The 20,434-nt window shown below is 34.7% G+C and overlaps 3 protein-coding genes across 6 annotated transcripts; 2 read left to right on the top strand and 1 right to left on the bottom strand.

Moving 5' to 3' along the window:
* Positions 1-1,995: 1,995 nt before the first annotated feature.
* LOC108359371 (palmitoyltransferase ZDHHC15) lies at positions 1,996-11,322 on the top strand. Of its 4 annotated transcripts, XM_017611221.1 has the most exons (9): positions 1,996-2,483; positions 2,549-2,791; positions 2,874-2,995; positions 4,612-4,718; positions 4,778-5,015; positions 5,144-5,294; positions 5,370-5,499; positions 7,709-7,795; positions 8,084-9,449. In XM_017611221.1, the coding sequence occupies exons 2-9, from the start codon at positions 2,641-2,643 to the stop codon at positions 8,415-8,417; spliced, it is 1,320 nt and encodes a 439-aa protein (XP_017466710.1). In that variant the 5' UTR covers positions 1,996-2,483; positions 2,549-2,640; the 3' UTR covers positions 8,418-9,449. The 4 variants fall into 4 exon arrangements, with proteins under 4 accessions (XP_017466710.1, XP_017466716.1, XP_017466703.1 ...); XM_017611227.1 differs by having other exon boundaries at positions 1,996-2,791; positions 5,162-5,294; XM_017611214.1 differs by having other exon boundaries at positions 1,996-2,791.
* Positions 11,323-13,960: 2,638 nt separating this feature from the next.
* Positions 13,961-16,080, bottom strand: LOC108359363 (putative methyltransferase C9orf114). The gene is made up of 2 exons (XM_017611202.1): positions 15,274-16,080; positions 13,961-15,217 (listed from the first exon to the last, which is right to left on the bottom strand). Exons 1-2 carry the CDS (start codon positions 15,986-15,988, stop codon positions 14,412-14,414), a joined length of 1,521 nt encoding a protein of 506 aa, XP_017466691.1. The 5' UTR covers positions 15,989-16,080; the 3' UTR covers positions 13,961-14,411.
* A 729-nt stretch (positions 16,081-16,809) lies between these two features.
* LOC108359394 (activating signal cointegrator 1 complex subunit 1) lies at positions 16,810-18,580 on the top strand. The gene is made up of 6 exons (XM_017611246.1): positions 16,810-17,060; positions 17,271-17,373; positions 17,430-17,563; positions 17,617-17,759; positions 17,839-17,981; positions 18,053-18,580. The coding sequence occupies exons 1-6, from the start codon at positions 16,898-16,900 to the stop codon at positions 18,459-18,461; spliced, it is 1,095 nt and encodes a 364-aa protein (XP_017466735.1). The 5' UTR covers positions 16,810-16,897; the 3' UTR covers positions 18,462-18,580.
* The last annotated feature ends 1,854 nt before the right edge of the window (positions 18,581-20,434 follow it).

Here is a 20,434-nt window from a genome sequence, read left to right as displayed (position 1 = left end):
ATTTAAATTTTTACAAAATCTTTTCTGTGGATACTTTTTGTAGTCAAATGAAAAAATGAAAAAATAATTGTGTTAGAGAAAAAATAAAATTTGTAATAAGAACTTTAAATATATTTCGTGTTCGCATTTCTTATTACAGTCGGCTAGAACTAGAGTCATTCCAATACATAGAACCGGCTGTCGAGGGAATGCTGCAGCAGGCTAAGCTCCTGCATGAGTAGGATAAATGCAGATGTGCCCAATTAATACCCGGCATGCGAAGAGTCACCTCGCAACACCACTTTGTATGTCCCCTAAACGTCACTCAACTAACGCCCCTATACTAATGGACCAAACCAGTTGGAGGAACACACTTCTTGGGTCTCCCATTAGTTGAGCTTGAACACAACGATTGAGGGGGACAGGGCTATGGACACGAATTTCGATACGATACGATACCATATCGATATTTTTGCCATTCGATACCGATATTTTTTATTGGATAGTTTTCTAACGATATTTTTTTGAATAAAGTACCAGGACCCCTGTATCGTATCGAATCGAAAATGTACGTTACAAAGTTAATTTGATTACGGTAATACTATTTGTATACATTTTTTTAAAGTGATATTTTGAATATTTAAGGTGAATTTTCCAAATTCTAAAATGTAGAAAGCTTTCGTCCTTATTTACTAACCGAAGTATCTGACAATACGTTACATGGAGTTACGTTACGAAAATATCCATTGACATTTTTTTTGTTAATTATATTCAACAATTTTATCGAGCTGTGAAAAATGGGGTGGAAAAACAGGAATAATTTACACATATAGGTGTCAATGGGATTTGTTATTTTGATTTTTAACTAATATTTTGCGCAAATAAAACATGAATTTTAAGTCGAATATATTTTTAATTTTGACTTCAGCGCCACCCAGCGGTTTCATTTTTTGCAAATATATATCATACTTTGACCTTCCGCTGGAGACGCCTATATGTTTAAACTTTGGCATTCATATGTAAAGCAATACGGATATATTTTGGGCTTTAAAGATCACAAATGTGTATTATCTTAGGCTTCCATATGGCGGGATTTTTACCCGCGTCTTCGGTGTTGTTAATTAACACACCTCTGAGACCAATAGTCTTTACAAAAAATCTGAGATACTTTACCGACCTCAACGGGGTTAGATCGCCGAAACAACAGCCCTTGGTCGGGTAAAACCCGAGTCATTCCGGTACGTAGAACCGGCTGTCGTGGGAATGACTCTAGACCTGTGAATGCCGTTCTAGGCATACCGCCCCCGGACACAGACGAGACGGAGCTTCATCTGCCTCGGGAGACACGAACGACACTAGCACAACTTCGCTCCGGCTACTGCAGCAGGTTATACTCCTACCTGAGTAGATAGAATGAGGATGTGCCAAATGAGTGTCCGGCATGCGGAGAGACCCCACATGACTCGAAACATCTCTTCGCATGCCCGGAAAACCCGACAACCCTAACGGCCTTGTCCCTGTGGACAAACCCCACAGAAGCTGCACGCTTCCTAGGGCTGCCGTTAGTGGAACTTGACGACAACGACTGAGATACCAACCGTCCTGGGCGGGGCCGCTACAACAACAACAACAAGAAATCTGACTGGCAAATGATCGGTCACCTGACGGCCAGTACAGATGCAATAAAGCTGCAATTTCCTCATAAGAAATTCGGGTGTCATATGAAAAACCTGACCAGTTCTTTTGTGTACATGTGACTATGCATCCCTTTATCACATGGGAAAAGGTATCTTTTCTACTTATTGTGTTTCCTAAGGTTATATTCTAGTGTAATTAAAATTCAACGCGCTTTCAAAATATATTTTAACAAAATTTGAATTGCAGCTAGTGACTTTTCAAATTGGGCTTTAACCAACAAGGGTTAAATTATCGTTAATCCAACATGAACATGGGTAATCCAACGCGTCTGGCAACGACTCCCGCACTCATTTGTCAAATTCACCATTATGCTTTTGGATGACAGTTGTTTTGTTGTGTTTTTCTTTCCTCCAGAAAAGTGAAGAGCGCTGGGGCAAAAATTTGGAAAACGAAAATTTAATTTCACTTTCACTATTCACTACGTTAAACAACTATTTCCGTTTTGTAGCGAAGCAAATACCGCCCATCGGGTGAAGTCGAACACTCAAAATAAGATCTAGCTGAGAGGTGCTGGTGCGTGAAGGAGTAATGTCCAGACGGCCAATAACTCATAATTGCCACCAGTTCGATGTACTGCTACGCATGTAAATAGCAAAAGGGCATAGAGAGGAATTGTTAAAATAATAAGTACTCTGGGAGTGATTAAGTACATGAATTGGGAAATAACCAGTCAAAGTTGAGAAGCGAATGTACAAAGTGTGCTTATCTGTAGGTAGTGCAATACACGGCAAAATTATCGAACTTAGGTAAGCAACGCTTGCCAGCGCGCAGCATTGTGTTCCCACACACGCGACGTGAAGAGCTAGGTATTGCTGCCAAGTGAGGATGCAAAGTGCAGCTAGAAAATAATTAACCGTTTTCGTCTGGATAGACGCACTGCAGTTACATGCGAAAACTTTAGCCAACAAACAAAAGGTATTCTACGCCACCACCACACAAATCACCCATCCACCTAACCAATTCATGCCAGCCGCTATGGGAAATTATGATAATGATGGCAAGAAGTCAACACCATGCGCCAATTGTATGGCGGCGCTTAAGTGGATACCAGTCATATTCATCTCCGCCGTTATTGCGTGGTCCTACTACGCTTATGTAGTACAGCTTTGCTTATGTACGTATACATATGTATTAAATAAAGTTTAACATTTCGTTTTTGTAGACTAATTCAATAACAAACACAATTTCTTTTACAGTATCCATTGACAACACCTTTGAAAAGATCGTTTTTCTCATATTCTATCATATAATATGCATGCTGTTTTTCTGGTCCTATTGGAATACCATATTTACACCAGTGGGTACAGTGCCATCAAATGTAAGTACAACAAATGGACTTATCGTATGTATGAAATGCAATAAATGGTTCATATATGTATAGATTTTTCGTAATTTTTAGGTAATTATAGATACTAAAGATACCTTTTCTTATCAACACTTGTGTTATCGCTATGTACAATGTTTCGAAAGCCCTGGCGTAAACTTCCTGTAACAAGTGGTTTTCTTAGTATTAAACAGCTTTATCTATTAATTGATGCATTGCTTTTAGCGAGTATGAAAGATGAATCATTGTTAGCTGAAATGCATAACATACTATGTACACATGTGCATACATATCTAATGCAAAGCTAGCGTATTTATAAATACTGATAAGCTGATAAAGGTTAAAATCTTAGAGTGTGTTGTTCATACTGCACTCCCGGCTCCCAGCGCTATGGGAGTCACTGCACGCTTTTTGTTGTTGCACATTAAATTTAATGGACATGCAAAACCGGCTATACAATGACGTCACATTCTCGCAATAATGATTTCTGTTCATAAATGTTTTTAATTCGGTTTGCTAAAGGTTGTTTGCTTGTATGTAATTTAGCAACACGCGAATTGAAATGAAAAACGAACAATTTTATTTATTATGTGATGAAAAAAGCTCCTTTCAAAGCCGTAATCTGTACATACTTATATCGTACGAGATGTTGTCGTTGTTGTGATAACAGCAGTGGAATTCTGACAATCGCTACGCCAAATTTTCGCCGCCAAAATTCTCTAAATGAAAAGCAGTGGGACCCAAAAATATACTGAATGGAAAAGTAATAGCTGCAATGTGTAATCAGTAGAATGAGTTCTTATATGCAAAACACGGAGCCTAGAAATATGTACCACATAACTATAAGCAAAGTGTTTAAATTTGTATAAAAGTTGTTTCAAAAACTCGCTATACTAATCAGTCAAATCTGGCAGTATGAGAGCATGTAACTAGATGTTGCGTGCTGTTAGGCGCGCCTGATATTCTTTTTGAGAATTTGGCGATCTAAATTAGCGATAGCAAATATTGGAATCCGGCTGCAGCATGAAAATTCACATAGTTTCGGGGCATGTTGTTGGAGTAACAGTCCTTGGCCCGATGCATGTACTGTATACATACATATGTAATTCTTCGCGAATAAACATTTAGCTAAATGTTTGGCCTAGTTTCTCTTTCGCCTTGATTTTTTAGTACTAATGGATAAACCTACCGTTTAACGCCGCCTGGGAACGGCGATTGCTTTGTTGTTTACGTGGCAGAGATACCCCCGAAGGTTTGTCAATGCATGCTAAGGGGAAACCATTATCGTAAAAAAAAACCCTTTTTAAATGTTGCACAGACATGAAGTCGAATCTAGGTATAAGCGCGCACCTACAATCACTCGTCTACGGCAGCTGCAACAAATTCAGTAGACTTTTATCCACTTGAGTTGGTCCCACTATGTCAATCCAGGTTGTTTACTAAAGCTACGGTTTAATGATCCGTATGACGAAATTAGTAAAGCCCATTTCTGCCACATTAGCAGAACAATAAGAACATATTGCCTACTTACATAGAAATTTTTCCGAATAGTGCAAAATTTTTTTATCCATTACCAATTTGTATCCATATATTTACTTACTTTTTCGCAGTGGCGCATACCTGAATCAGACATTGAACACATTTTCCATGCAGACACACAGGAACAACAAAAGCGAATTTTAGAAAACTTTGCCAAAACGCTGCCAGTCACAAATCGGTGAGTGCCTTTTTTATTAATACTATTATAATTAACTATTTTCGAACGTCATTGGTCAGTACTTTAAATGGATCGGTGCGTTTTTGTGAAAAATGCAAAATAATCAAACCAGATTGCGCACATCACTGCAGTGTCTGTGGTTCCTGTGTACTCAAAATGGATCACCATTGTCCCTGGGTAAACAATTGTGTTAACTTTACAAATTACAAGTTTTTTGTACTCTTCTTGGGATATGCGCTACTATATTGTCTTTATGTGGCCTTAACATCGCTGGAATATTTTATACGCTTCTGGCGGGTAAGCATACAAACACACAAATATATCTCCTTTACTTCCCGTATGCATGTAGCATGGTTTGATCAAGTAGTTGTTGTTATTATTTACACTGAACTTCATTAAAAACAAAAAAAAAACACAATATGAAGTCGGATCTCTCACAACAGGGCGATTTAAATGGTGGCATGGGTCGTTTTCACATATTGTTCCTGTTCTTTGTGTCGCTGATGTTTGCAATAAGTTTGGTGAGCCTCTTCGGTTATCACGTTTACTTGACGCTCATGAACCGCACAACGTTGGGTGAGTAGGAGGACTTCGGAGAGTGTAGCTTAAATATAAAAGAAAAATCGCTAATATAAATAAATATTTTTGTAGAGGCTTTCCGCGCGCCAATTTTCCGCATAGGTGGTCCAGATAAGAATGGCTATAATTTGGGAAAGTATGCCAATTTCCAAGAAGTGTTCGGCGATAACTGGAAACTGTGGTTTTTGCCAGTCTACACGAGGTAAATACATTTTTTAATTCCATTTTTAGCAAGAAAATTGTATGTACATTTGTATGTTTGAAACACGCGTATTTAATTTGTTAATAATTTCCATATGTGCAGTGAATGTGTGTGCAGCTTTTTTGTTTTATGCAATTTTTAACTTTTCTTTGCTATAGAATGTGCACTTAGTAATCCTCTTTCCTGTGTCTTAATTTTACTTCCGATTTCTATTTTATTTTGGTCGTACACCTAAACCCGTTTGACGTTGAGGTCTGCTGATATGTATTACCTGAATGTATATAGCACTTATATAGAGTTCTGCTTACGTTTTTATCGAGAAAAATGTTATTTGGCAAATTAAAAACATAAATTTTTATTTGAGTCAGTTTTATTACACAAAAATGGACATTTGTTATTTTAAACTGTGATTTTTTATGAATTTTTATGGTAAAGCGTATAAATTAAGTTGTGAAGACGCATTAGTCGAAATACACTGAATAGCAAAATTTATTTTGGTTTTTGTTCTCCAAACGCCACTATCCAATTTCTATGTAGAATTCCTCGGTGATTCCAAAAATCGAGTTAATTTTTTTTCTATGGATACGTTTTCGAGATATTTGCCATTTACCGTTATTCAGCCTAAAACAAAAATTGGTTCCACTTAAACACGTATATCTTACGAACCAATTTAACAATCTCAATATGAAATACGGCAAATGAAAACTAATAATTCTCCATAAACCATATACATATTTATTTATTTATTTGAACAAAAGTGGTGGTACAAATAAGATAAGAATCTTTTTAAAGTGCATCAACTTCATTTGGTATTTTATTACAGAGTAACAGATCAATTAAAAATAAACTTAGCACTAAAACAAAGCATAAGTAAAGGCTTAACTAATCATAAGCACAATTAAACATATACATAGATAGAAGAAAATGAGTTCAGAGAGGCAGTTGATAGGAAAGAAAGAATATTATTGCAATCACACTCCTCGCAGTGACCCAAAATAGTAATTTATTAGCACTTGACGGATTCTGGTATATTATTCCAAAGCCTCACAGCGTTGATGAAAAACAATCTCGACGAGCTAAGATAGATGTATTTTGGGACAATCAGATCGTGACATCACTTTTCGATAGGACTTATAGTCCCTGACAAATTAGATAATTAGTCATTCCAGTTTTTTTTTTTAATTTTGTAATGACCAAAGAAGGGTTTCAAGAAGCACTTTTGAAGAGTTCTTCTATAGCCGCTTCTCTAATTAATAAAACTCATACCTTTTTGAGGTCCATATCGAATATACTATATGTACATATGTTTCGTTACAACTTAAAATTCATTTATAATGCTAATTAATTTAAACTTATACAAATGCCTAAATTGTAAGTAGGTAACGCCTTTCTAGAAGACATGCAGAGAAGTTCTATTTACAGTACTTCTTGGGTAAGCCTTTTAGAATGACGTCACTTAAGAAGGTCTATCTAAATTACCTTCTCGGGATTAGCCAAAAAGGTATTTTATTATTTGCCGTTCTATTAAATTCTATTAAAAGCTTGATAAGCGTGACTATAAAATGGCAAACTGTAAGAGTTAAAATATGTAACACTAAGGGCCTTAGAAATTGTTGTAATTAAGTTTAACTGATTATTTACATATTTTAAAACAGATAAGTTAACGGCCCTAATGGGAATTTTGTTAAAATAATCTCTACACTGGATTTCAATTGAAATTGGATTCAAATAGCGCGCTGATCTCGCTCTCAAAAATAAATTACGGATTAAGGGAACATCCACTATAGCTTCGTTATTGTGTCACTCTAACTATCCCTAAATATACCTTATACTTTTTTTTTACTTTTACATACATACATATATGATGCGCACTAAAAATAAAGGAAACAATATTTTGGGTCAACACACTTAAAATTTAATCAAATTATCCTCATGTTAATTTCCAACTCCAAGTGCTCCAAAAAAAAAAACTAAATAAATAAAATCCTTGCTCTTCCTACTGTCTAAACGTTGAGTGCCTCTTAGCAAGCGTTAAACATACTTACAAGAAGTGCTGCGCACACAAAACAAGCTATAAATAATAATTCAAAATAATACACTCACTTGCAAATACTGTGGCGACTTTACTAAAATATCTTCAAAAAAAAAAAAAAACTTATAAATCTTTCATAACCCAAATACTATGCTCGTTCGTGGTTTTGTGTCACAGTGTCGGCGATGGATTGACGTACAACACGCAAAAGCAGCACCAGATGCCATCATACGATTCCATGGGCGATACCACACAACAAACCAGGTTAGCATTCTCGAGCAAATCCAGTAACTAATCCAATATCCAGCACGCAGATAAGTGCAAATGTAGTAGTAAGAACGCTTGATGGCGCTAGTAGGTAGAACAAGACAAAATTGATCCACACACACACTAATGTTGTTGTTGTTGATTTTCTTGTATTGTTGTATGCTACGCTATACATTTGTTCCTTATCCAATTGTGCCGTTAATTTAAATTTGAGTAATTTGCCCACACACAAACTTTTGTTGTTATTGTTATTATATATACGAAAAATAAAACAAAAACACACAGCCATAGCCAACATCATCAACTGTTACGCCAGGACGATACACTACCGCTGAATGTCGCAATGCCTGCTATGGGCTCAGTATCTGCTGCTTCCACAGCAACAGTGAAATCGGATGGTGCTGATATGAATGGATTGGTGCCCATAATACCAGTTAAGCCAGTACCAGCGGACGCAACGGCGATCATTGATGGGATAGCATCGACTGATATTGAAGAGGTTGTAGTTATGCCAGCTATAGACACTGCCAATGGAAATGTGGTTATCAACATGCGAGAGCTGGAGGAGAGCTATGGCACGCAGCAAGAGCAGCAGCAAGAAGATGTCGAAAATGTTTAAAAGCAGTGCATTTATTAATAGCAACAATGTAGTATAAAGTTATACTCAGTGCAGCGAAAATAATCAGTAGCCTAAGCATATTTAAAAAAAAAAACTCTAGATATTTCGAAGTACGCACAAACTTGTATATGCCATGGAATTGAAACACCTAGCAGTATCGATTTCACATTAGAATGCAATACCGGTCTTAGGCCTTATTTTTAAAGAGACACCTACAATATTTAGCGTAAAAATCAAGGTTTATACATTAGAGCAGCAGAGCGCACATTCGATTTAGGACTTTATCTTAAAAACTCTTAACCCAAGTTTCAAATAATCCCACTTGTTATCTTCAATCAGTGGATCTCTTCTATCTTCAGTGAATATGAGTTTTATACTTTTGCAGAACATTTTTACTCTAATTACCATTTTAAAGGGAGTAGTTAAAGGATTAAAAATGTTTAAGAACAAATTAGCCGCTAAATTTTACTATGAACTTTAACAACCATAGGTGTCTGAAGACAAGAACTCGATTTGTACATTATTTGTTAATTTACAACGACAAATTTTTAATGGTGTTCGATGTCTGCTGAACCATTTCCTACATAACGCTTTTGTAGAAAATTTTAACCCTCTAACTGCCATTTTCTATGAACTTGCATACATGAAACTGCTTCAAAATAAGAGCCACAAGAGTTAAATTCGTGATCAAAAAGGTGTTAACTTTAAACGACTGTAAAAAAAAAATTTATGCGATTGAGCGAAATCCTTATGATGTTTGACTACTAGCTATGCACCAGTACTAATGTTTGAGCATTCCTCGGTTGAGATGCTAAAACAACAACTCTTAAACTGGTCAACAGTGAAATAAAAGACGCGCAAATTTTTGTAGCTGATGATTTGATGACAGATTTATTTTTTTTTTAACTTTTAACTATTTGAATTTAATAAAAATTGCATTTTATTAATATTTATTTTACTCTGTTGAAAATATGTATTTTAGTAACCTAAGTAAATAGGAAAACGAAATAATTTAACGAAACAAGAAAAACTAGCAAACAATAAAAATCAATTATTTAATTAATTTTTTTAAATTTGTCGATTCCTACTTGAAACATAACCTATAAATAAGTGTGTATACCTTAGCTGTTAGTGTAGTTTAAACCATATGTTTGCCAGTTAGTTAAAGCTTTTGATGCAGTTTAATTCAGCATACATTTGTTTTACTTACAAAAATTTTACAATAAAAATTATAATTCTTTCACCTTATTATCTATTTTTATGTAATTAAAGCATCTTTCGTCGTATCATGGAGAAATTAAAATAGCATAAACAAGCAATAATGCAAGTAAAATACCTTGCAGCTCACCTCATAAGTATTTTTAATAATTTTTTTTCATTTTCAAAGCTCAACTTTTTATTTTTGTGGTATGTAATGATGTGTCATGTTTCTGTATGTGTTGTTCTTTTTTATTTTGTATACATTTATGTATCATGTATATGCTCATGCCTAGTATCATCTGTGTATGCATTAGTCTTTTCTACTTGAATTAATTTGTAATTATGTATTTTTTTGTAATATTTTGTAATACATACATAATTATATTCTTATGTAAATACCTATGTATATCTTTAAATCCAAGTTCGATACAATCTATTTACTTTTAAAAACCAAATGTATGTATAAGCATCTGTAAGAACATTCTCAAGTAAAACTCAATAATTTGCGAAAGAAATTTGTGTTTTTAATTTGCCAAATTAGCTTGTAACATGCTGTGAATATATGTACATATGTTGGTATGTTTTCTATTCATTTCAGCTGCAGTTTTTCTTGGTTAAATAGAATTTTTTTTTTAGTACATATAAATAGTTTCTTGCGCAATTTTATTTTGTAGTCGTGCATGCAAGTTTTAAAAAACTTTGTAGTTCATTTTGTTATTGTAAAGTTAACGAGTCAAAAGGCTTTAGTGTACATACAAATTTTTATTTCTGAAGAATGGCTAGGGTAAAAAAATTTATCCTTAAAACAGCATTTAGTATTCTAAAATAACACAATTGTGATTGTTTTGTTAACATCTAATGATTAAAAATTCGCCGACATTTTTAATATACTTTTTATATTGAGAGGAAAAGGACCCACAATTTCAGAAGGAATATTTCATTAGAGCATTTGAACCCATTAATTAACGAAACGAATTATTTTGTTCAAAAGTCGTAAAAATTAGTTAAAGGCCCATTAGAGAGTTAAGGCAAGATCCATGTGAGACCTCACCCATAATTTATTTTTTCACACTGCGTTTTAAAAATTAGCTTCGAACTATGTTCAAGTCCAAACATGTCGCGCATCTAGATCTAAAGTGAGCTAACTCAAAATTCATAGAGGTAAATTTATCTGCTTGTGGATCGTACAGATTCAACGCAATTAATAGAAAAACAGGTATTACAGTAGTTTGTTTTAGTTAATGTATATAATCATGAACAAAAAAATATTTCCATTAGTTGGATGTAATATAAAATGGATGAAATATCCGAGCTAGTATCTTGCAATCCTGTCATAGAATGTATGAATATATTTGGTAGTTTTACAGCGCAATTCTGGCTGAGGCAGTTGCAGTTGAAAGCCTTTTTCTATTGAGATATCATTCGAAAAAGCTTTCTAAAAATATGCATCCCAATATTATGCTCATTAAAATTAAAAAACAAAAAAAAACATAAAACCCACACATAACATGCATTGTCTATAAGTATATATTTTTCGGCCTATACGAGCAGCATGGGCGATGGTATCAGCTACCCCATACGTCACTTGGAGGAGGATGCCGAATCGTTGCTGGGCAACAGTGATACTCGCATCGAAATGGAAGAGGATGTCTTTCCAGAGACACGTTTTCACAGCTCATACGTTCCATAGTTAATAATTTCCGACGATAACGTGGCATCCTATTATATTTAGTTGATGTTAGCGGTACTAAGTGTGCACTCCAAACGTCGGTGTTATTTATCCAATAATGTTATAGGTATTATTTTAAGAAATTGAAAATACAAAATTTTTTTTTTAGTTGTGTTTTTTTACATTATTATTTTAATTATTTACGCCACGTTATGATGCTGTCGAACAAAAATAATGGTAATTATTAAAAGAAAGCGTATTTACATTTGTACATACATACATACTGATACTTTACTTATTTCTTAAAATCATCTACTACTATCTACCTAAGATATTGTGTGTGCAATATTTGTCATGTTAAATAAAATAAATTAAGGCGATAATTCTATATTTTTCCAAGAACTTCTGGTATAAAATAGGTATTTAACTCTAATGACATATCGTCGATGTTTTTGCAAAACCGCCTATCTTACGGCACTCAAATTTTACAGGAGGACGATATACTTTTACTTATGACATCTATGCTTCTCTAGTTTGTTTCTTCTCAACCCGACTGACTTACAATTTGGGACCTTTAACTTTCATGCTGACACTAATACCGACAGGCTTGATTTAGTAAAAATGCTTATTTTTAACCGACTTCGATAGTTCTTTTTTCATCGGAAACGTGGCACCTCAATGGTAGTTTAGATTCGATAATTGGATCGTGAAGAAATTAACGATAATCTTAAATTTTTATATGAGAATTGAAGTCGGTTTTGTTTTTTGCTTAAAAATTACTTGTTATAAACTACTTTTACCGTCAAATACATAAACAAACATATGTAAGAGTTTGAAAAACAACGCTTATTTTTGAATTCTAGAAACATCTTAAAAAATAACAGCTAGGCCCAAAAATATGCAATGTCTGTAGATAAACATTTTCGATCGCGCATTCGCCACATTTCGTATTGCATATTTTAAGGCACACTCGCTAAGTAACTGAAACCTACTGCACTAATTTGAAGTAGCTTTATTTCCGGTATTTCATAAAGTTTTATAGGGACCAGCTGACAATGTTTGCAACGTTAAATAATAGAATTTCAATTTGCGGGAAATTTGTGTTTTCTTACGGTTTTCTATACTGAAACTTTTTTGAGTTATTTCATAATGGCAATATTTACACACATAAATACAAACATATACTGTACGCAATTAAGGTAATGATTACTTTACATTAGCAGTAACTAGTCACTTTTAGCAAAATTTAATACTGAAGTACTGTTAAATCGGTATTATTGTTCTTGAATTGTAAAAAGCAAAGAAAAACATAAAATTGTAGATGTACGAAAGAGATTACAATTAAGTTTTGTAAATAAGAAATGTATAACAAATTTATAACAATACTTGCTATATTAGATTCGAGTGCTTCGCACAACTGAAATTTTATAAAAAAAGAAACAGAAATTTTGACCTAAACCAGCCGTCAGAGCTACTTTTGCACATCACATATATATATATAACCGAAACTACGGGCTACCAGAAGTAGTGTTCCACAGAGNGGCTTCGCACAACTGAAATTTTATAAAAAAAGAAACAGAAATTTTGACCTAAACCAGCCGTCAGAGCTACTTTTGCACATCACATATATATATAACCGAAACTACGGGCTACCAGAAGTAGTGTTCCACAGAGTATATGCCGTTAGAAATCAATATAAATGTATGTAGCTATAAATATGGATATTTTTAACAGTATTTCTCTTTTCAAAAGCTAACAAATAAATTGAAATCTGACACAGATTAAGCTGTTTAGAAATATGTATAAATAATAATGAAGTTTAAATTGTATATATACATACACCTGCGTTCAACTAATTAGAAACGAAATTCAAACAGATATTGTCTGCAAATTATTTTTAATTTTTTTTATTTTTAATAATTTTCATTTAAACTATAGTTCAATCTGTAACAGAAACCACAATAATAAAAGTTACAAAAATAAATTAATCAAACTTCAAAAAGGTGTCATCAAATTTTCCGAATTTTCAATCAGAATATTTAGAAAACTTTCGGGTATGCAGTTCTGTAGCCCATTTTTCATATAAAAAAAAAATTTTGATCATGTGTTATATGGAATAAAATGCGCAACAACCTCCACAAAAAAAAAATTTAAAAATCAACGGTTATTTTTAACGATTTGAGACTTGCACTTTCTTAGACTACAATTGAATGGGCTACAGAAGTGCATACCCGAAAACTTTCTAAATGTTCTGATTCAAAATTTGGAAATTTTGATGACAAATTTTTAAGTTTGATTAATTTTTTTTTGGAATTTTCGCAAGCTTTGAAACTGTTATTATTGTGGTTTCTGTTACAGATTGAACTATATATATGAAAATCATTAAAAATAAAAAACATAAACATAATTTGCAAACAATATCATTTGAATTTCGTTTCTAATGAGTTGAACGCATGTGTACATACATACATATATTTATGTACTTTAAGTTTAGTATACCAAGAATTCATCATTTCGTGAGAAAATTGTTGATTTCTTAGAAAATTAAATAAAGAAAATACATTCAGATATTTTATTAAATTGAGGTATGTATTTATATTAAGCGTAAAATATATAGAATTATGGCTTACATAATAAGTACATATACATATATAGTATATATAAATGTTGATCATTCGCTGTAAGTTAAACTTACAAATGAAAAAAAAAATACGAAGAATGTATGAATAAGTATGCATACGTATAGACAATTACATATATGTATGTACATATGCATAAGCCAATATACCTATATATGTATTAAAGTGGATACTAGCAGTAAAGTATGTAAGTTTGCATTAAAAAATATTTATTTGTAGTTTAATGAAATCCAGAGTAAAAAGATCTGATTTTTGATGTGTACCTCTTTTGAAGGGGGTGTGCGAAATATGCAAAATTACACAAAAGTAATTAACAATAAAAAGTTATAATCATTTCTTCCGAATCCCACGATTCCGACCGGTGTCAGAAAAGCTTCGAGCGGCTCTAGTACTTATTTCCAGCACCATACTTCCCAAGGTAGGCAAATCGTTAAATTTTTGAAATAAGCAATTCATGAAACCTAAATTTAACATTTTGAAACTTAATTAATCGAAGCGACTTAAATCTCCCATATCTTTCAATGTTGCCGCTGACTGGCCACCGCCAATACTAGCTGGCACTACTTCAAAGTCATTGTCATTGTCAACCATATGTGCATTATTTAACTGTTGCATTCCTTTTAACTTTGATTTAACTTTATTTTGTTTGTCATCCAAAGGTTCATTTATTCTGCTCTTTCTCGCCTTTTTTGGTGATGGCTTTTCCTCAATCTTCTTTGGTGCCTGCTGTTGTTCAACCTTTAAATCACCTTCTCCACCACCGGTTTCGTATATTTTACGCTTTTTATTATGTTTATTACTTTTCATAACATCTGGTCGTATGCCAGTGTCATCACTGCGTGGCAGTTGATATTCGCCAAGTTTTTCTTCCACTTCAGGCACGTTAGGTTGTAATTTTTCCTGTAATGCTGCTAGAGCTATAAGTAACGCTTCCTCCGTGCGTATAGTGCGTGATCCTTGTCTCGGTAGCACATTCACATACTGATCGAATAGCAGCGATGGATCGTCTACATCTAGTTTGTCATCGTTAGCTAACGCCGCTTCAAGTCCCTTGAGGCCACCGAATACTACAAGCAGATGATCGAACTTGTATGAACGATTTGGCACTTCATGCACATTTGTGCCATTATCCGAAGTGCCAACAGTGAGGTCATAACCTCCAGCGTAGGGCGATTTAGTGAAAATTTCGGCTAGCGAGTGAGCAATGCCCACTGTGTAGCCCCAGTACACACCTGTCTCGCGACGCGGCTCATCTGGGCTGACGATTTTGCCGCGTAACTTCTTAGTGTTATCTAGAAAAAATAAAATGAAATATAGAAATTATGTATAGGTATATTTTGCACCATACCCTTTACATTTTCCAGCTTAACAGTAACACGCACCCCTGGTTCGATCGCCTTATTGACTAGCACATCATTCAGCAAACCAGCATTTACATATGAATATCCATCCTTTGCTTGTTTTTCTGTGATGATGCCTTCGCGATATAGGAAAACGTTCTGCTGGCGCAAATGGTGTGGCGTGTCCAATGGATTCAAAAGTCCTGAATATTTCAAATCCTTATGCAAAGGGAAGAAGTACTTTCGCAGATACTGTGGACATTCCAAGTACTGTAGTATGCGCGCCAATTGTAGGCAACTACTGCGCACTGTTGCTGACATCGAATTGCCACCCGTTTCCGTTCCCTCTCCATCATCTGTGTCATAGTTGCGTTTTGTTTGCCGTGCCGTAGCCACGCCGATATCATCAAAGACAATCACTTCATGGACGCGAAAAATGCATGCAGCGCGTGCTATTTGACCAGCTACGTAGGAGCGTAGTTCAGCCGATTGTGCATTCTCGAGTATGGAACCAGGAACTGCAATGCTAATAGTTGAAGCTTGCGGTTTAGGCGTAACCGCGATATCGGCGGCGGACTCCGCAGCATCCGTTTCGGACTTTGCAGTCTTCTCCAGTTCCTTCAGCAATTTTTCATGTTTACGCTGTTTTTTGAGCGCTTTCCTTTCCTCGTTGATCTTCTTCCATGACTTTGGTGGCTCGTGGCCGGCTTTTATAGGAGGCATTTTAAAATAATTTCTTTATTGTTTAGTAAATAATTGCAAACAATTCGAGGAATACGATTACATCCAACACGTGTGAAAAACAATTCCAGCTGGTGTGGGAAAATAGGTTTGTTCGTCGAAAATCCAGCAAGAATTATCCAACACTCAAAATATCAGAGAGTAAGAAAAAATTCTCTCAAATTCTCTCTCATGTTGAGAAACTTGCAAATTTCTGCACGAACGCAAATTTGCAGGAATTTGCAAGTTTCGCTGCCAGCTGGCGTCCACGGTTGCATTTCAAACATAAAAAATTTTTATAGAATTTTTAAAATTCTTTCGGATGGCCAAAAACAGGATATACATGTATATTTCTTGTTGTTCTGACTTTCTTTAACATACATTTCAATTTCTTCATCGTACTAGCTGTCGGGTTTCTTAAATCGACTCTGGTTGCAATTGCATTCCGATTGCGAATACCATTTTTTTCAGCCGAATTAAGTTCAAATCATTGGAATTAACTAAATTAATTATATCAACAATTATTTACTTCCTTTTTTCATAAAAAAATCGCTCGTGTTTATAAATTTTTAAATTTAACGAACTAATTTATTCAAATTATTGTAGACAAAAATGCAACCATGCGCCACAACCACATGTTTTTCGTGTTTGCAAATTCTTGCTGGCAAAATTTTTTCCAGCAAGAATTTGCAACTTCTCTCCAAGAGAACTGTCACTTTGCTCTCACAATTTTTGAGTGTTGGATAATTTTTTGGTCTGCACGAACGCGATTTGGGCAAAAATCGTGATAATTCGTACAAATTCGTACAAATTTTTTGCTCGACGAACAAACCTATAATTTCAAAGCTTGCATTTTTAATTTAAGCGCTTCAAATAAGTGGATTAGCAAAAAGTCTTTTTGATAAAAATAAAATGAGCCGTGAAATATTGGCACCACCTCTACAACGTATGGACAACAACCGTTGCTATCGCGTGAATTTAATACATGAAGATTTCGGAAACCAACTAGCGGACATGCAGCGCCAACGCCATCAACAAGACACGAAACCGACGGGAAACGCCTATATGGAGCAGGGTATGAAAGTAACTCATAATATGTACATACATATATCCTACCGTTTAGATAGATCATATGCAAACTGCTGGTATCGTCATCGTCGCATCAGTCGGCCTTAAATTTGCCTTGTAGCAATGATGACGTGCCAGGCTGCACAGGATTTATTTGATTTATCCTTATATGTATGTGCATATGTACATATTTTAATAAACTCAAAAATCTTTGCAGACTTGTACGACGAGGACGATGATGATGAACACGATGAGGGAGGTGATTTTAACTTAGAAGAATTGCCAAACGGCCATTACAAACTGACTATGCATGTGGCGCCGTAAGAATCCATTACACGACAATTTTTAGAAAATACTTCCCACACTTCTATTGCAGGAGCTTTTATGGTGGCTTGATCGGGTTCAAAGGCACCACCAAACGACGTATAGAATCTGAAACTCAAACCGATATTTATATACCCCGTAGTAGGGAGGGTGGACAGAAACAAGCCGATGATGTTACGATTAAAGGCAAGTGTTCCGTAAAATCTAACGATATCTTAAACATACAACAATCGTTTTAGGCAAAACTCGAAGTACCGTCATGGCGGCACGCAGAAAAATAAATTTGTTATTAATTTCATTGCGAAAACGTATGCGGCCGACACACTTCACCTGTGTGCCGTTAAATTATGGCGAAGTAAAAGAGAGATTCATTGCAATGAAGGTAAATTGTTTGTGTTAAAATTGCAGCTTTAAGCTTTAATTATATTTTGTTTACATCTCAATTTTATGCTCCACTGCAGAAGCAAATACTGGCTCTCAATTTGCCAGGTATTGATGAAAATCTTTTCCAATCTGATGATTGTATTCATTTAACATTGATTACCTGTGTACTACTGGACGACGCTGAACGAGCTAGAGCCGTAGAGGTTCTGCAAAGTTGCAAGTGAGTATACATACTGTATAGCAATATAAATTAATTTAATTTTCAAAAACACATTTTTTTTCTCCACTAAGGTCTTTCCTTGCCGATCTGCAGACGCCGTTCCAAATACAGGTGCGCGGTTTGGAAATTATGAATGACGATCCAAGCTCTGTACGCGTATTGTACGCTCGCATTGATGCACCAGAATTAAAAAAGTTTGGTGATATGTCTATGCAACCTTTTCTACGCAGTGGTTTGGGTTTCGATGATCATGAACGCGGTGGAGTAAAGCTACACATGACCATAATGAATAGTCGTCACCGTAAGCAAATTGATGCTAAAGCGGCTGATTCTTTCGATGCACGTGAAATACTAAAACGATTTGGTGATTATAATTTTGGTAAAGTAGAATGCAGTGAAGTGCATTTGTGTGTAATGCATCATACATCGGGCGACGAACGAGGAGCATTTTATAGAATCACAGGAAGTTTAAAATTCTAATGCAGGATTGGTGAATTTTGAGTGTAAAGAACGCAATATGCTAATAGATTATAGTACCATTTGTAATAAAACTGAGATACATATGTATGTATGTACATACATATTTATTTTAAATTGAATCTTAAATAGTTTTAATTTAAATTTTTTGTGAGGAGCCTTAAAGTATGTCCAGTTTCAATATTATACTGTATGTATGTATGGTAATAAGATTTCTTTACAAATTCTTGAGAACTTCTACGAATTCATACTCGTTTGTTGATTTCTTGATAATATGTTGGTAATGCTTAATTTAAATTTTTCTAAAATGCTGCAGAAATTGCACAGTTGCTTTGATTTGTCAATGGTGAACAACTGATTGTCAAAATTTTGTTCCTCGAACGCTTGATATAGGCAGAATCGCCCAAGTTTTCGCATAGAGCGTGATGTTCTTTCAAAAGTACCACTTCCGTATAATTATAGCTCGAATACATCCTAGGTTTTATTAAGAAATTCTGTCTTTACTTGAGCACCGGTACCAGGTAGAGAGAGAAAACCCCACAACCCTAACGGTGTCGTCCCTGTGGACCGACCCAATAGAGCCTGCACGCTTCTCGGGGCTGCCGTTAGTGGAACTCGACGACAACGACTGAGATATCAACCGATCTGGGCGGGATTGTTGTAGCCGCTACAACAACAACAACAACAACAACAGAGATGGTTGTAAAGTAGTAATTTTTGAGTGCATACTTACTTGCCTACAAAGTACAGTCTTCCATATTTAACTAAAACACTTATAATTGCATTTCTTGCACTTTTTAAAAATATCTGCTTTTAATCTTCTTTCGTGTTTTTTTCTCAATTCGTTATTTATGCATTTACCTTAGTTTCCCATTCAAAAAATTTTACATATCTAGTTTGCTTTTTATTGTAATACACTGATGCTCTTTAACTTTATTGTGTTCTGCAATATATTTAGTAACTTTTTTTGCGAATAATAAATTTCCACTTTCTAGCTATTTGTTATCTATTATTTTTTAACTTATTAGCAGTGTTATTGCAAATAATTTGTTTATACACTTAATTGTATTTTAATTTGTATCGTATTCTATTGATTGGGCATTTACTTAATAAATGGCACTCAAGGAAAACACAATTTATATTTCTCAAGGAAAGTACAATTTTTATATCTCTCAAGGAAAACACAATTTATATTTCTCAAGGAAAGTACAATTTATATAAAAGGATAGCAAAATGCATGGTGTTTCTATTTGCTAAGCCTAATTTTTAAAGTTCAAATATTTAATTAATAAAAAATATCAGGTAATATTTGAATAATAAAAAATAAAATTGGGGAAGGCGCAGTTTGAACACAACGAATGTGGTTTCGACCTTGTTCTTATTCGATTAGCGATTCTCTTTAGCCTAGTACGTTAGGCTAATTGTTATATTTATAACCCTTAAAATGTAGGGCGATCTTACACTCAGCTGACGATTAGTATGTTACCCACAATAAAATAAATTCTGGTTACGAACTGACCATTGGCAGCATTATTCACAATTTTAATAAACAAAGAAAGTGAGAAGCGAACTTGATGTAGACGTCGTGTCAGGAGGAGACACGTACCTATAATTGAAAGATTAGCTTCAAGTCATTATTCTACTGAACCAATCACCATCAGCGCCCAGACTGTTGAAAAACCATGAACCCAAGTGCTTGAATCACTTCGTCTGTACTTGTTGGGTTTTGTCACCGTTGAAGCATTGGTGCTATAGCAGTGTCCTGTGATGATTTCGGTTAGGACTCTTACTGCATGTCTATGGAGTTTCAGTACGTCCTTTGTCTTTTTCCTGCTAAGCCGCAGCCATAATAATCTTATGGTCTCAAAGTCTTCCCGTTTGTTCCAGAATTCATTCGTCGCGGCCACGGTGTATTCACAAATTTTCCTAACGTTATCACTAAACGCTGGTAGTACGGAGCTATCCGCTTCTTCTAT

This window comes from Rhagoletis zephyria, unplaced genomic scaffold, assembly GCF_001687245.7.
Source record: "Rhagoletis zephyria isolate East Lansing unplaced genomic scaffold, Rhagoletis_zephyria_1.1 Rzeph_scaffold_00013, whole genome shotgun sequence".
In the NCBI taxonomy this organism is placed as follows: domain Eukaryota; kingdom Metazoa; phylum Arthropoda; class Insecta; order Diptera; family Tephritidae; genus Rhagoletis; species Rhagoletis zephyria.
Note: the sequence above shows the minus strand (reverse complement) of the source record. Positions and strands in the feature narration are given on the sequence as shown.

What these genes read in the sequence shown, in the direction of transcription:
- LOC108359371 (XM_017611221.1), top strand. Translation starts at nt 2,641, where the DNA reads ATGCCAGCCGCTATGGGAAATTATGATAATGATGGCAAGAAGTCAACA. An exon ending in ACGCTGCCAGTCACAAATCG is followed by an intron (nt 4,719 to 4,777) that starts GTGAGTGCCTTT and finishes GTCATTGGTCAG; the next exon opens with TACTTTAAATGGATCGGTGC. An exon ending in CATGAACCGCACAACGTTGG is followed by an intron (nt 5,295 to 5,369) that starts GTGAGTAGGAGG and finishes ATATTTTTGTAG; the next exon opens with AGGCTTTCCGCGCGCCAATT.
- LOC108359363 (XM_017611202.1), bottom strand. Translation starts at nt 15,988, where the DNA reads ATGCCTCCTATAAAAGCCGGCCACGAGCCACCAAAGTCATGGAAGAAG. An exon ending in TAAGCTGGAAAATGTAAAGG is followed by an intron (nt 15,218 to 15,273) that starts GTATGGTGCAAA and finishes TATTTTTTCTAG; the next exon opens with ATAACACTAAGAAGTTACGC.
- LOC108359394 (XM_017611246.1), top strand. Translation starts at nt 16,898, where the DNA reads ATGAGCCGTGAAATATTGGCACCACCTCTACAACGTATGGACAACAAC. An exon ending in AAACGCCTATATGGAGCAGG is followed by an intron (nt 17,061 to 17,270) that starts GTATGAAAGTAA and finishes AAATCTTTGCAG; the next exon opens with ACTTGTACGACGAGGACGAT. An exon ending in AGAGATTCATTGCAATGAAG is followed by an intron (nt 17,760 to 17,838) that starts GTAAATTGTTTG and finishes GCTCCACTGCAG; the next exon opens with AAGCAAATACTGGCTCTCAA.